Here is a 17,631-nt window from a genome sequence, read left to right as displayed (position 1 = left end):
TTTGATTATGCACCAGGAATCTTACACGGATATCGTACAACAAACCTTTCTGAGAATAATTTAATAGTGATTTAGGCCAAAACCTAACGGCTTATTGGGCTATACGGTATGTTTAGCCATTCACCATTTTGGCAGAGTTCGCAATATATTGCGCTTAGTGCATCACTTTAAGCATGCATTATTATTGCATCACTTTAAGCAAGGATTTTTGTTCAAAGCCTTTTTTTACGTTTGACGCATTTTAGTACCGGGATTACGTATTTGCTTGATTATCACGTTATAACGTCTAAACACAATTGCTGCTCCAACTTAACGTTTTGTGTCTAAAAGTGATTACCGATCGATAAATCTCACGAGTTTTCGTTACAAAAGGTGTATGACACGCTTAACAAGGTGTTGTGTGCTATAGTCGTACAATTTTAGGAAACAACAAAACTGTAAGAATTACTTCAGTACTTTAATGTTTTGCGATATTAGCCTACAATCCTTATACGCAAACATGCCGCTTTTCAATCTAGTTGTAAAGTTTATAGGACAACCAAACCATGAATATCACGAGATCTCACATTCTTCTAAAAATTCCAATATACTGCGCACCGTCTGGACAAAATTAGATTTAATAACTACTTCGCGAATTTTATTACATTAACTTAGATAATAATAGAATTAGTAATAAACATGATCGTCGATTCAGCCCATACTTCAAAAAATACATTCACAATTGCGATCATTGGCGCCGAACGTGGGTGTGCAGAGCGTTTTTTGACGCCCTGGTTTTCTCGCAGGGCGTCAAAACGCCCTGGAATTTCCCAAGTTTCGTGTGCAATTTGTGTGCAACTCCATCTCTGTAAACACTATATTACAGCTAGCGCAATGTACATCGCAAGTAGCACAATCGTGGTTCACTAACAGTATGCTCGAGTTTCCTGAATTACATGGGGAGAAGTACCTTCTGAAAAAGTGTTCGTTTGCACCTAATAATAAACCGAAGCCGCGCTGAAAATATGAAATACCTGGTCGCGCTAACGTAGGTTAAACTTAAGCTGATAAGAAATTTGTGCTCAGTGCAAAATGTGTTGTGATAAAAGATGCGTCAAGCCAATTAAATAGACAAGTGTTAACCTAGTTCCTAACTTTTAAACGTCGTATAACATAGTGCTTCGTCTGGCGTCACAATTCATAATGGTAAATATGCTGAGACGTTTGGTCACTCATATCGATAAATAAACGAATAATATTCCGAACATAAGATTTTCGCCAAACACATATAAAAACCTTGTTCAATAACGCCGACTCCTCTCGCACAAGTCTCTTTAATTTTTAATATCGTTATAGCGCAAAAAATTTGCCCTCGCTTCGCTCGCTCCTTCTGCACGTGTCGTATATGCTATGGCGGATAATAAGTTACGAACACTGCTCGAAGTAGATTGGTACTAAACTTCGTCTTTCATCATTTTAATACAGGACAAAGCACGCATTTGCTTTGAGTACAATAAATTCAGACGAAATTACATGAGACATAACGGTTGTTTTAAACCTAGTATACGGAATCGCAAAATCTGTTAGCGAGACATGCTACGTTTTGTTGGTATTAAGGGCCTTCTGGGGGTTCGGGGTAACGAAAGACGTGCTTGTAATTTAGCGTGGTCCCGTGCATGAAACTGCGCTGCTGATAATCGAAACATGATTCTATCAAAATCAATCACACATATTCTCCGTCTTGGTTTAGTTTTTCGCCTGAAATTAACGATTGCACACTAAGCTCTTTCAAAGCACGAGTTCGCTTTGTGGCTTAAAGCTTCGCTTTTGCTGGACGTTAATTGGATGTGTCTGTTTATATATTTATGACGTCATTCCCGTCACTATTTTATGATGTCATTATTCATTAACGTCTGGCGGAAAATAGGGGAAATCCCTAAGTTGAAATTTCGGGAATCCCCTTTTTAAAGACTGGTTAAAAAACGCCCTGGGATTTCAAAAGTTCCTATGATTGCGATCATACGGCGCCTATGATTGCGATCATACAATTAGAAAAGACAATTAAACATACATCTTTACATGATAGCATCGTATATCATTTAATTATGATTGACGGAATGTTTCTAAGTATCGTACATAACATTACATACTAGCCATCATTAAGAAACGATGTAAGCCACGCCCTATAAAGTAGCAGTTTAACTAACAACAAATCGGTCAACTACACAAAATCTTAAAATGTACAAAATCGCATGTTATATAACACAATAAAAAAGGGGGTAATAAAATATCGAGTCAAGCTTAAGTGCATCTATTTATGCTATGACTTGGTTCAACCACAAATGAAACACCTTAAAAAAAGCCCACTTTCATATCCATAGCTGCCACGTTCTCCTATTCCAAGCAGAAAACGCAGCTCACATGGGGGATAGTTGCAAGTGTACACATTCGGTCTTGTGACAATTCGGAATCTACGTAAAAGTAGTTTATATTACAAAAAACACCATATTTTTAATCAGCGTACTATTTAACAGTTGTTCTCGGCTCGAACTCAGTTTGTTGGTTAAATAATGTAAAAGTTTTTAACTACGTTGATTACATTACGGTTTACTAAAGTGGTTTTGTACATATTATTTTCCCTTCGAATAAGCTACTATTGATTTGTCGAATTTACGGTAATGCTATACAAACACCCAATTGAACACAAAAATATACCCGATTTTCAATACCTAAAATCCAACCATTGATTTTGGGCTTGTTTACAACACAATGCTATTCAGAAAATTGTGTTATATTCAATAATGCACATTTTGTTTCTACAAACTATGTTATGAGCCTAATCCGGTGTGGTTACTACAAATATGAGCAATCGGATAACTATACAAAATAGACTACCGGTCGAATGTTTCCTTTCCGTTTTGCGAACACTTGAAGTCCAGGTTCCGGTTGAAACTTGGTAGCACAAAGCTTGCCCGGTTCTTAACGATAAATTAAACATTTTTAATTTAGGAAGAAGATAAAGTCAAGAATAAATTTACCACGTGAAAAGCTACACTATTTGACGCTTGGCCTACAAAACGATGTGGTAAGTGGTTATCAAAATCATACGTCTTTGGTTATTTGCGACGGTTAATAACAAACTAAGATAGACGCTATTATAAAAATCGACATTGTCAGTTTGTTTTGCCGAGCAAAACTAGTGAAATTTTTTTGAATTACCCTGCAACAACGAAAATTTGGTTATTTGAATATAACCAAGCCGAATTTTTCCCAAGAGCCAACGTTGCTGGAGTCAATCTTGTCCAGACTTTGTCTTTAGTCGACGTGTCACAAAACTCGGCCACGTTTAACAACTGGTTGTAAGAGCCAATTCCACCTGAATTATTTTGATGGTTTTAAACGATCTCTTTAAAATACAAAATTGTATTTATTGACTATAATCCTAATTAGGTATTGTGTATTTCGAGTATAGTGTATCTAACAGAACGAGTGTTTTTCAAAAAAAAAAATTAACATTAATGTCAATATAAAGGCTTGAATCCATTTTGTTAATTCATTGTCTATACCAGGGTTCGGCAACCTTTTTCTAGTCGCGGACCCAAAACAAACTTGAAAAGGTCTTTGCGGGCCGCACAAAATGATAACTACGAATTGTGTTATTAAAATGTTAGAACAACTGTGAATCAGGCAGGCCTTGGATATTTTTACACTTTAAAACGTGTTTAATTATTACATTTTACAGAGGCAGTAAAGTGGTGATGCTTTGAGGGAACGCGATAACATTAAAGTTAATGTATAGCTCAGTGTTTGTCAATTGTATTAAGTCAAGGCGCACCTGGCGAGCGAAGCGAGCGCGATTTTTTTGGTATACCGGTATTTCTTTTAAATTTTTTGCAAGTTTTCATTACATTGCGGAAATAGAAAAATGTTAAAAAATATACATCCAATATTTGCAGTCAAAAAGTATGTGAAATAGACTCGTGTCTAATTTGTCAAAGAGGCAGCGGGCCGGATCCGGCCCGCGGGCCGTAGGTTGCCGACCCCTGGTCTATACTCTATGTAGATTTAGAACCTCTAAACCCGCCAAGATGCATTTCTTGATCAGGTCAAGATGTGTTATCACTTGAGATTTGTTATCAATTGATAAAAATCAGGCTTGCCACTCGAGCTAATTCACTTTCTTTAAAGGCACAAACAATGACATGATAAGTGGCCTAAAATATTAACACTATTATCGACAATTTATAGCAGTAATTTAAACAGAATTATTTTGGTCTTTAAACATATATTCGTTATTCAGTAATTTCCCTTAAAACAATCTTACCAAAGGTGAAGATTTTGTTGTCCCTCTGCACACAGCCAAAAGATGCTTTTCCAACATTGAGAGTTGCGGTTTGAACTTTATTGACAGATCCAAAAACATGAACAGTATTGTGCACTAAAAATAGAATTAAGCTGCTTAATATTATTTAATTTATGAATTTACATTCAAAATTTTCGTTTTGATAAAAAATCCGCTCGCAATTAGTGAAAAACGACTGATTTTTTGCACATTGAATGATCATAAACTGTATAGTTCTTCAAAAAAGCTTATACTATATAGATTGGAAAATACTATATCATAGAAATCATGCGTTGCAATACTTGGCACCGGTTCTTTTTATTAACTGCTACACGTTTTTAACGACAATAACGTGAAAGGAAGTACAATTACCGTGAGGTACAGTAGTGCGTTATACTGCAGGTTTTCTGAAAGCATAAACTAGAGTTTAGCCTTAGCGCATTATACGTCATAAATTTATCAACGTAGCAAAAATATACATAGGCGAAAGCTTTACACGATGTGAACCGTTTTTTTTTTTTTCTAAAAATACGTTTAAATAAAAAGGCGGTCAGAAACAGTTACATTTCTAAGTTAGGTTTAGAAGTGTAATACCGCACATCCCGAATCAGTAAATTCAACACGAAAAATGTAATTATTATTGAAACAGGGAATTTTGTCTAATGCAATGGTCCAGGTGTAACTTTCTGAAACCTTTTTAATATTTGAATCTTCAATAAATTAGCATTGTTTTTAAACGGGAAAGAGGAGACTATCCATATGCTCGCAACGCAGAAAATATTTTTGTAAATCAAATATTGGCATTTTGTGATTGCATTTAATTATACAAAGCACAATTGTCAGTTTTTTTTGGAAATATGCTATTAAAAGCTGCTAGTGTTCTCTGATCCGCTATTGCAAGAGGGTTCGATTTGAAAGACTTTGACCGGCCGGGTATTAAGGCCGTAAAGCCGCAAAATCATAAAAATTTTGGCGCGTTTAAACAAAAATTGCTTCTTTAATTCTGGGTTTCTTTAGATCAGTGGCTCCCAACCAGGGGTCCGATTGAAGGTCCCAGAGGGGTCGCGAGTGCACCGAAAACTGACAGAACTTTTTAAATGTGTGATAATAACTCGTTAGGCACTAAAATAACATAGAACCGCCAAAATGCAACAACTACTTGAACACATAGTGTGAATTTATTTTTAATTGCTACTTTTTCCAAAACTTAGAATTGAGTTTACTTGTTGAACTGTATCCTATATTAATGTGACGCATTAGCAATTGATCAGATTTTACATTTAGCAAAAAGACCGATTGTAATACAGGGCAGAAAAACGAAAATATTACGAGGAATACATGTTAAACGGAATTACTGTTGCATTGGGTCGCAATATGAAAAAAAAACTCAGTGTTTCCTCTGAGGAAAAATATTGGCTATACCAGCATGTAGTCAGTAAAAATAATGATTACCTAAACGCTATTTGCCCGGAAAACATCAACCGTCGGTGACAATTAAAAAGATTGTTGTATTTTATGTGCATGAAAAAAGAATTTCTTGCTTTAGACCTTAAGTATGGATTCCATATTATTTTCTAATTTACTTTAACCGTGACACAACGTCCTTTCAAAGATGCCCTTGATGATTTAACTTTTACAACCCAAATTCAATGTAAAGTCGAAAGGCAAAAATTGACTGGATTTTATCGAAAACCCGACCACAGTTCTATGATTGGAATGGTTAGTTTTAAGAGGGGTCCGTAAGCTTGATATTTATTTCAAAAGGGCCGTGATTAAAAAAAAGGTTGGAAACCACTTCTTTAGATCCATGCTGATGTGGTATATTGTAGATCGATATATATTTCGTAGGGGTGCCACCGAATTGTTTTAGCTCTATTGGTTTTTCGCAAATGAATAGGTTGCGGAGTATTGCTTTAAGGCAGGCCTGTACAACGTAAGGCTCGCGGGCCGCGAAATAACATTTTTCAGTTAATTGCTTATTTTTAGCTGAATTACTTGTATTATTGCGTTATCATACATAATTAGTATGTGTTAAATGGACTGTGGGCGGAAGTTAGGTTATAGCATAGAGTGAATTAACCTTCGATATAATTTTTGTCATGTCAGAGTACGTGGAATAGTCTGTTGTGGTGTGGCCATCACAGTGAGTTTGTAAAGCGATTGTCACAAAAGGGTAGAGGGTCATCAGGCCAAGGTCCCCAAACTGTGTTTTTCGCCAACTTTACACTGTTAATGTAATTTTTTACTTTAACGGTTTCACTATGTTTTTCGTCGGTACACTTTCTGGTAAATCAGACTACAAATTCCGTTATTTCGAGCAATTTGCGAATCTATTTTATGTGCCTAATAAGCCACCTTTAAATTCTAAAGTTTAGTCAGTTTAAACCAAATAAACGTTTTTTTTCGCGTTTTGACTGGATGTCGGCTGCACATTTCCGCATGAGTTTATACGACAGGTGTACGAAAAACAGAAAAAAGTGCTTCTTCCATAGGTTGAGCTTGCCTCCTTACTCTGCAGTTTTGAGCTTTATATAGGTGCTAATTAGCCAGTCCTACTGGCTAGAAAGCGACCACAATCCAACGTGGTTGAACCAGTGTGCCTAATTAAATTAGTGTGCACGCGTCTTGCCATTATGCACGCGAAAGAACGAACAATGTAGCTATACCTTTGAGTGATATACAAAAATATGAGCCTATACCCGGTGCCAAGAAGCAGTATTTGTACTCGTCTGACACTCCGGCTTCAGCTATTCAAGCTTGAATATTTTTTTTAAAACAGAATAAGTTGACAACTGAAGATAACTAACCAAACAAAATTTTAGCCAAATATCTTTGGATAAACTAATGTAATTTTACAGTAGCTGTATAACCTTGTCGATGTTGGACATGCCGTTGGTACGTTTGGTAATTTCTTTGTAACGCATTTGTTTGATTATTAGTAGAAAAGGTACTATATCCACCAATGATGTAAACGGAACCTGACAAAGAAAAAATATTTTTAATTTGACCGAAGTATGCTTTACGTATATCAAGTTGAAAAAAGCATATTATACATCATATATGTTATCTATACTTAAAAACTGTTAACCTAACTAAACAGTAAAATGTACCATTGTGAGAAACAGCTGCTGCACAGCTTCTTCCATTAGGCAAATTTTTTTGGGTATCGTTCGAACTTTTGCCAGTGACGAACATTTCTGTAGCAGTAACCCATTGATTGTTGTTCTCACCACCAAATATCATAAGATTTTCTGAATGGGAAACCTTATTTAAAGATTTTCATTAAAAAAAAATATTATAACCATTTTGAATTGTCATTAAGCGAAAAATACAAAATTAGCCCCGTAAATCTGGACTGTCTTATTAAGCTATGCTCCAAATAAATTTCATCATCATTGACAACATCAGTTTGTAGGTAGAAGTTTAACTTTGAAAATAACATAAAATACCTGTTTGCACAGGAACTTTTGAATGACCTAATCTTACACATCACAAAATGTCACAAACAGGAACACCCTTAAATATATCTCTACAGGAAACCCCTTAAATAAGGAAATCCAAAAAATATAATTTACAATAATTCTAACTCATCCCGTTCAAAATGTATTTTTAAGCTTGCCATCAAGAATGTTCAAAGTAAAATACCCAACTATTCTAGAATAAATAGTTATATTCTAATTTAGATAATGAATCCAGAATATGCAATTTAAATACAGTACATTAGATTATGTGTAAACCTTGCCCGATAGTGGTCAAAAATTAACCTTGAATAACCCCACAACTTTCGTCTAGGCCAGTAACCCTGCAGGCCTGCAATGATATCTTTAATCTACAACGAAATATCAGTTTAATAAGTTACAAAGAAAGTGCAATTTTTTTGCACATATAACAGGTTACTATATTTCACTGCAATATTAGGAATTATATAAAGTGTATTACAATAAAAAATGATCATCTAAAAAAGTTTACAAGATCAAGAGGACACTTCTGGTAACACATTTACAATCCAGTAAATTTAGTCAGGATATTTTAGTGATTCTAATGGTGCTAACTTACCATCTACAAAGACAGCCATTGCATTAGCTCTTGCATAGGTCATTTCACCAACTATATTCCAAGTTTGGCCATCAAAAGAAATGATAACTTTTAAAGCCTGTTTATCACTACCTTGTGAAAATCCACCACAGAAGTAAGCTGTATTTCCATGAACAGCCATAGCACTCGAGCAACTGACAATCATTCCGGGCTGACGTGCCTAAAAGTAAAATGGTAAAAGGATACAAAACAAGCAAAAAAGTATCATGGAAAAAGTTTTATTTCTACAAAAGTTTTATTACGGTACAACCTGGTGTACACAAACTTAGTTTATAAAAAAATTATCAAACACTGAATTATAAAAACACAAAATATTTTACCTGTTTTGTTTCAGTTGTTTTTTTGAAATACAAAGTTTGTATATTATTTGAGTTGGTTAGCAAATGCATTCTTTTAGGGCCTAAAAATGACAAGGAATTTAAAGAAAATCAGTAAGCAGTGTAAAGTTTATAAAAAAATAATTAGTATGAACTATAAACTCAAGAAACACAACTAAAAATTTAAAACATAAAAGGTTCCCTTTTAAATTTATAAGTATGTTTCACTTCAGCGAAAGATGAATACGCATATGTGTACAACAACTTTAAGCTAGCCCTTCTGAAGCGGTTGTTAAATCAACAATAATGGCTTACATATCACAGTATCAAGTCTAACCGAATCAGTCAATTAATTAAGGATATTCAATTATTCGTGTAAGCCTGGGTAGAAAAACAAATAGTCAGAAATAGGGTTTGGACTCACAACATTCACACAAGCTCAGAAGGGAGCATGTCAAGAAAAAAACATGGCACCACATTTGCACTTAATAGATTTTCATTTAGTAGAAAATTAAACACATTTTATATCGAACAGAAATTTTATAACAAATTAACTCTACTTCTCTCATATTGTATTTGACAGTCTTCTGGTTGATAATAGAAATGATACACATCCTCAAGCAAGTCTCGACAAGATAAATCATTCTTTACCAGAGTCTAACAAAATATACTTTGTTTAATATTAAGAACATTGGTTTTCTATTTTTAAATAAAAGTAAGTTTGTTTCAGGTAAATATCACGTTTTCTTAACCTCTTTCTTGATAGTTTTAAATAGATATTCTTTTGACACAAGATGTAATCGAACTTCGGAAAACAGCTCATAGAAATGCTGCTGTCTGTTTTCTAAATCCTTCGACACCCAGTTCATCAAAGCTTTAAACACCTCATCCTCTGACTCCACCTTGTAACACAAAAAATCATTAATTTAATAGTGGAACACCACTAATCTGCAGGCTGCACCTTTTAATGCAGCCGTAGGAAGCCCATGAGGTAATAACATTTTTCAGTTAAATACTTCTTTTTTAAATCAGATCGGACTTGTTTGTGCATTGCATGATCATACATAATTGCTATGTTTAAGTGACTGTAGAGTGTAGGCGTGGCAAACTTTCCAGCTTGCGATTACCATTTTAAAATCAGTAGTTAGGGTACAGTATAGAGTGAATTAACCTGTGGATAATTCTTGCCAGGCCAGGGTTAAGTCTGTTGTGGTGGCAGTAAGCATGTAAAACATTGTCACAAAGGGGATAGTGCTCACCAGGTTAGGAGCTCACCAGCCAAGGTCCCCTGAGTTATATTTTCGGGCAACTTTACTTGGTAAATTAATTTTTTAATGTTTCGTTTTTTAATATGTTTTTGTCTGTGGAAATTATGTTAAATCTCTTATAATTAGGGCGATTATGTTTTGACCTAAAAATGACAAATTTTGACCGGAAAAATTAAAATTTTGACAAATTTTGACCTGAAAATATATTTATTTGACAAAATTTTGACCTGTAAGAAATACATTGATTTAAACAACATAGTGTTGTTTGAAGTACTGGATTAGTGTCTTGGCTTCGTTAACCACGATTTTTTGATGTTTTGCTGACTACCGGTAGAACACAAATCAGTTATATTTCGGGTTTATGCAAAACTCATGAAAGCGCTTAGTTAATATTTTTGTCATTTTAAAAAGACAAACAACTACTAAAATGACAAACAAAAAAACACGCAGGTTATTTTTAAAAAATGTTATGCAAATAGTTGAAATACCAAGCGATTTATGTGTATTTTTAGTTGATTTTCATTGGAAATAATTTTGACAAATTTTGACCTAACGTGCAAATTTTAACAAAATTTTGACTTTTTTTGACAAGTCAAAAAATAATCGCCCTACTTATAATAAATGGCAAAGTTTGGTAGCCCGACCATTGTTGATGCCATATGTTCGCCGGTCGGTCGCTGGCATGTGATCGTAAAAAAACAGACAGAGCAATGTCGCTCATACTGTTCCATCTTAAGCGAGAAGCAGGCCAATGAGAAGGAGCGGCGACGTCACACTGTGCGCTCGATTGGTGGGTGAATCGTCGCCTAACAAACTGAGTGGCGGCGTGGATGGACGCGCGTGCGAAATATCGTTTAACGTAAACGCGCAAACGTTTTCGAACGTAATCATCTGCGTGGATATAATATCAAATTATGTACACATTTACAAAATAAATTTTAATGTTTTCCAAGACTTTTATGTTTAAGAAATTCTAATAGTATGTTACCGCGCAAAATTTAGGTAGAGTTCACAATATATCGCATTTAATGCGGCGGTTTAATAGTAACCACTTTTCAGTTGCAAACGAGATTTAAGAAACAATGCACAGCATTGCACTTGTTGTATGTTAAATTGCATAATCTTTTTAAAACCATCGACTGAAACAAGCGGCTTTAACAAACATTTACACCACGCAAGTCGATAAGATGCCGCTTCCATATCCTTATAAGGTGATAGTCCTATTGAGGGAAAGCATTTAGTTATACCCTTTCAGACACAATCAGCGGTCAACAGTCAAGGGACAATCATCGCATTTTCTGTTTTACCATTTACATGTTGTCCGATCACAGCGAAATAAAAAAAAAACAAATCATATGTAATGAAATTTATATTTACCGAACGTAAAGCGCCACGTAGTGCAACGTTTAGGCATATATTTGAAAATATATTTTTACATTTTAAGCCCTCTGACGAATCCGTAACATTACTCCTCAGTTACATGTGAGTTACCACATTTATCTTTTCTGGCCATGGTCTATCCACTAACAAAATTTTTATGTTGCGGGCTAACAACGTTTTATGTGCAAGCGCCTTTGATGTTTCACACAAGGCTATACGTAAACGCAAAAAAACACATTACATGTTATATAATTTATTGTTAATGTGTGTAAGGGTCCAACCAAGTTGAAAACTTCTTGCAAAAAAGGGTTACGGGTTTTGGGTACTCTAACGATGTATGACATGCTTAGCCAAGTGTTGTGTTCTATAGTTGATTATTTAGTCCTCCATCTCAAAATCATCACATAACATTGATATTTGGATGGTGTTAAATTGTTACAATATTTTATTTTAAAACCATTGGTTGTAACATGCGGCTTCAAACATTTAAACCACGGCAGTCGATTAGATTCCGCTTCCACATAGGTAAGCATTTAGTTAAACCCTTCGAGAAACATTTAGCGACAAACAGTCGAAGGACAGTCATCGCCATTTCTGTGTTACAACGCAGGCTACATATTTTCCAATCACCGCGATATGAATCAGTGAGTGTGTAATGTGTATGTTTGCTTGTATGTCACGGGTTTCCGTTACGTAAGATATGTGAGACATGCTTAGCGAAGGTTGCGTGTTGAGTAGTTCCATTAAAAAAAAAACAGAATGTTGCAATTTGGTTTGATGTTAAATACCCCAATTTTTTTTTAAATTATCGTCTACAATTACCGAGTGAAGCGTAAAAACACATTACATGATTATAAATTTCTATTTAGTGACATGTAGTGCAAACGTTCATTTGAAAAAATAATTTCGCATTATTTATGCATCTGACGAAGATCTTACGCTATCCGTAACATTACTTTTTGGTAAGATGTTGATTGCCATAATGATTTTTTATATTAATGGGTTAGAACACGAGGCTAGCAGTTTAACATATTACAACGTACAACGTCATGTGCAACAGTGATGAACAGCCCACAGCATGATGGATTGTTTTAGATTGTTTAATCAGACAAAATTCAGGTAGACTATGTACATTAGTGTGGTTATTGTAGGTGTAATTAATTTGCATCGTCGTTCCAACCAACTACATTAGTTCTTTGCTAGTAATAATCAAACTGGTAAATACTTAACTTAACCTGGAAACACCGCCACCAGGTATTTCTTCTAGTCAGACTATAAATCCTGTTTTGTTGAGCTATATATAGTGCCAAATTCTACACCTTTAAATTCTAAAGTTTAGCCACTTTAAAACAAATAAATGCATTTGTTCGAGGTTTGCGCAATTAGACTGGGTTAGACCAGAACATTTGCGTGCAAGGTCGCTCAAGAACAACAAGTGTTTTGGAAATATTTGTTTTATGACGTACATTTGTAACGTCATCCCTAAAATTGTCATTCAACTTCTGTATGCGGCCCGCATAATTGTTTTTTTGCTTGTTGCGATCCATTTTCAATTTTATGTTGTGTAGGATTAAATTACACATTTACACACAACTTCCTTTAGCTAGCCATATATTTAAATCTGCATATACCATATAATACATCAGTACGTATTTGACATTTTTAATTTCAGTTTTACCTAAAATTGTTAATTTTTGTTAACTTGTTGAAAATAGTTGGTAAGATTACCTAAATTCATATGTTATTTTATTGCTAATATTCAAAGCTTGTTTGACTGATATGTAAATCCATTAAGAATTAATTGTCTGACATATTAAATTAAATCGGTTTTTATTTTTGAAAAAGGTATTTTGCTTACCTGGAGCAACTTCAAGTGGTGCATCTAGAATATACAGAATTACATGTACCACAAGGAACAGTAAGATCAATCGTTAAGACCAAATACAAGAATTACTAGGAATAAACATTTCAATCTTGGTGATCCTTGCGGTTGATCCTAGCAATACTTGCATTTCATACCAGCGATTGATTCTTGCAATTCTGTATATTTTAGATAAACCCATTCCAGGTCAAGTTCAGCAGAATTTAAAGCCAGAAAACCCATGAAAATGCAAGCCTGTCTTGGTGCTATCTATCCGTGGTCATTTTAAACACTTTTTATAATAGTCATTCATATTTGACTTCTGTATTCTATGGTGAAACATTTCTGTTAAGAAATGTGTAAGTGTGCAGTAAACAACTCCCATAAAAAGAGCATGTTGAATATTACCGGTACATTTTCTATACAACAAAAAAATAAATTAATAACACCTACTTCGAGGTAATCTGAAGACAAGTATTTTTTGACATCACAAGCAGATAATTCTGCAAACTTTTCCTGACTGCTAACGTCACCAAAATTAGCCAGAATGCAGTCTTCAACAAGTTCCCTCAAAGACAGCAAGGAAAATAAAATGCTGATTTCTCTGAAGTGCAAACAGGTTCCTGGACACACCGATTCAAGTAAAAATAGGTCGATTTCCTTCAATAAACCTGAATTAAACAAAACACTTTGTCGTAATAGCTATTAAGTACTTTCAGATGACTTAATAAAATAAATCTAGGTTTAGTAGTGGGTCGTCAACACAACATTGTATGTTTTTTGGGTGTGAAGGTAATAAAAAAAGTAAATATCGTAACATAAAAACTAAAGTAAGTTGTCCTATCAAGGAGTAATACAAAAGGTGACATAACTGCTTTTGACTGAGCACATTTTTTTCATTGACCTATGCCTAACCCATACCAAGATGACTAATGAAGTACTACTTAAAAATGTCAGTTCCATCCCTTTTAATATCTATGCCCAAATAAAAAAAATATGTGCAGTTTATTAAGACTTGAATATACCCAAAACTAGACTTGAATATAACCAAAACTAACAATGTAAACTAAGTAGGTGTAACTTTATTGTTAACCAAACAAAGCACAGAGTTATGCAAAATACTACAAGGTGTGTAATTCAAAAAATATCTAACATAATAAAATAAAAAAATACCAACAAAATTTAATTACTTGCAGTTTTTTTCTAAAATTTTGAAATATTCATGATATGTCATATCTTAACAGGTTGATTTTACAAATTTACCTTTAATCATCATGATAGAAGCAACTTGAAGAATATTGGAGACATTTTTGTCATCAAGATAAATTTTACTAGTGTAAATATAATCAATTACTTGACCAACTGCTTCTGTATTTAATTCCTTAAGTTCAACTCTATTAGAGAATTTTTCTTTCATCTTAATACAAAAACAAATTAATATATTTTACAATAAAGTATATTGAACTCCTTGTGTGCCGTGCACTGTCACTGTTTTGAATGTTTTGTCACTTGTCAATATATGTTTTCTTGCAAAATTATACTATTGTATTATGAATAAAAATACCTTAGAGAAATTGATTCATACCATAATGTCACTATAACATATAGTTTTAATTTTACTAATGATTATTAGATCAACATTTATATATATTACATGTTTAATTGATAGATATCAGGTATAACTTACGTTTGTTCTAAACATTGCTTTAAAGTAATCACTGCTAGCAGATAAGATGGTTTTATGTGCAGGATATCTCATGCCATCAACAACAATTTCAACATCACATAACATACCACTGGCCCTATATCTAAAGGTATATCACAAAATTGAATAAATTCCATAGAATTAAAAAATAAGTTGTAGTGGTATTTGACTAAAAATCAGAAGTGGCATCCTATTAAAATACTGTTCAATTTAATCGATTATTGTACAATATCCAAGAGTCTATTTGTAAAAAAACTATAAAATATTTAATTGTAAAAAAATCATGATATTCAATTGTAAAAAATGACATTTGAAAAAAATTTTTGCAGTATAATTGTTTATGTCTAAGATAGATTACCTTTTTAAAAACACAGCTTTTGGTCATAATTTGCAATCTATGTCTTAAAACAAAAAACTAGTCATCCCCTAACTCAGTAGTTCTCAAAGTATGGGTCACAACCCAAATATGGGTTGCGTAGGGTCAAAAAATTGGTCGCTCTATGGTAATTCAATCTTGCACAAACGAACTTTTTTCATTTCATTTTTCAAATATTTTCAATTCAATCATAACTGCAGTATTGCATCATAATCTTTTCACATTGCTTCAAATATGTAACCTGGATTATTGCATCATAAGTGGTTTTATGAATGTTTTGATGGCAGCCAGTTACAGTATAGCCATAGCCTACTGCAGTAGCTGCTATGACTGGTATATGCTTTTAATCACCAAACAAGCCACGCTGATATTATAAAGGAAAAAATTCACTTTCACCAATCACAATAAAAAAAATCATTTGTTTGCAACCAATCATTGTTTTATAGAACTGTGTACTACATCTGGGCTGGTTGTCTGTGTCTTTTTCTGTTTTATGCAGATCGGAAAAATATTTTCTGATGTTTGAGGCTTGGGTCGTGAGATGCTCATAAACCTCAGATTTGGGTAGCGATCAAGAAAGTTTGAGAACAACTGCCCTAACTAGTCTAGTTAGGTGACATTAATGGCCTAATGGGTGCTGGTCTAGAATCCCACCACCTTTTTTTACAGCAACTATATAGGGTTATGAAATCAAGTGCCAAAATTGAATACTGGAAGAAAAAAATAATAAAACGTTACTTGATCCATCCTAATCTAATCTAAACGCTAACCCGCAACCTAACCAAATAATGTGCGTTTATTTAATAATTTAAATGTTATGGTATGGTTCTAGACAAGCGTCCAATAATGTTATCGATTTAGAACTTCTTTAATCATTAACAAGTAAGATCCTATATAAGCTATTGCTGCCAGGCATAATATCAGGTTTGTAGAGCTCTTCTGGCAAATGTAAATTTTTTTTCAAAATTACATTTGCCATAAGAGCTCTACAAACCTGAAGTAAGATCCTATGTTGTTACAAAATATTTTATACATAATGACATTATTTACTGCTCACTTGTTAAGTTGTTGAAGTATATCATTTGAATTTTCTTCACTATAGACTTCTTTTCCATGAACAACTTCGGAATCCCCTTCCGCTGATGCCATAACTACACTAGTAATATAATAATCAGTTAGATATAAGCATTAGGTATGAAGCACATAAACCCACCTATAATTTATAAACAGAACACAAAATAGTAATTTGCCAGCGAAGAAGTGATACTATCTATGCGGAAACGCGAGTGTGCTACAAGTTTCGTGCCCGGGGGTTTCCAAAATTGAAAACTAAAATTATTGAGTATTCCCCATAGTTCATATACCACAAAACGTTTGCACAGGGGTCAAACCAAAGTCCAACAGATTTTTTTTGAAAACGGTCTGCATTTTTGGAAGTAACTCAAAACTTTACTGGTGGTAACGGACAAAATAACATTATTTATATAAGTTTAATATGTTTCCCTTCCCAAGTGCAACCATGCGTTAAGTTCATTTCCATGTGTATTTTGGCGTGGTTTTGGCTCACCCTTTATAGTGTAGTATTTGTGTTTAGGGCAGTAAATTGTTAGTATCGGCTAAGTATAGTTGTTTATATGCTAGTTTAATGTTAGCTAATTGCAATTTGCCAAATTAGCTCATGTCTAGGAATTTAAAGTGATTCGAACCTTACATTTTGTTTGTTGTTATTCTTTAAAGGTAACCAACATCGTAACGTTAAACACCTCTTCAGCAATCTCAACTTGTACTCTACTGTATAATCTTAACGTGTTCTGTACTGTATTATGTAAACGCCTTTCTATGCTGTGGTTTGGGTTGGACTCCGTTTGGACCTTTGATACGAACTGTAGGCCTATTCGTTTTATCTGTTCCTGCATTTGTAAACCGTTCTCTCAACTTTATCGCCATAATATAAAACTGGAAAACACAGTTTGTGCAATTTAGAGGACAGTTGTGAATTTCCGACTTATCCTACGTAGGCTACCTGATGTCGTTACAAACGAAAGCATAATCCTAGGTTTGCTAACTTATAAGCCTATACATGACTAGTCCAAAAATGTTGGACGTCACATCATTTCTGAAGGAGCCAGACCTTTGTTTACCAAGAAAACAGGCGTGAAAACTAAAATATGATGTGTGGCAATTATGGTGTTGTTAAAACAAGGTCTGGATCAAATCCTAGGATACCCTCTGAGGATGCAAGACAAGCACGCAGCTTTTATCGTTCTAGAAAAGCCAGCTTTAGATCTTCACATCACTCGCGCCATAC

General features: G+C 34.1%; 1 protein-coding gene across 2 annotated transcripts; it reads right to left on the bottom strand.

The window, feature by feature from the left end:
• Window positions 1-121: 121 nt before the first annotated feature.
• On the bottom strand, window positions 122-16,600 carry LOC146164806 (kelch-like protein 12). Of its 2 annotated transcripts, none has more exons than XM_083381176.1 (15): window positions 16,537-16,600; window positions 16,381-16,479; window positions 14,930-15,050; window positions 14,506-14,659; window positions 13,696-13,913; window positions 9,486-9,635; window positions 9,294-9,390; window positions 8,737-8,816; window positions 8,378-8,576; window positions 7,432-7,572; window positions 7,192-7,299; window positions 4,304-4,417; window positions 3,199-3,355; window positions 2,875-2,957; window positions 122-2,450 (listed from the first exon to the last, which is right to left on the bottom strand). In XM_083381176.1, the coding sequence occupies exons 2-15, from the start codon at window positions 16,470-16,472 to the stop codon at window positions 2,374-2,376; spliced, it is 1,791 nt and encodes a 596-aa protein (XP_083237302.1). In that variant the 5' UTR covers window positions 16,473-16,479; window positions 16,537-16,600; the 3' UTR covers window positions 122-2,373. The 2 variants fall into 2 exon arrangements, with proteins under 2 accessions (XP_083237302.1, XP_083237301.1); XM_083381175.1 differs by having other exon boundaries at window positions 16,381-16,474; window positions 16,537-16,598.
• Window positions 16,601-17,631: the final 1,031 nt, after the last annotated feature.

This window comes from Ascidiella aspersa, chromosome 2, assembly GCF_963924565.1.
Source record: "Ascidiella aspersa chromosome 2, kaAscAspe10.2, whole genome shotgun sequence".
Classification (NCBI taxonomy): Eukaryota; Metazoa; Chordata; class Ascidiacea; order Phlebobranchia; family Ascidiidae; genus Ascidiella; species Ascidiella aspersa.
Note: the sequence above shows the minus strand (reverse complement) of the source record. Positions and strands in the feature narration are given on the sequence as shown.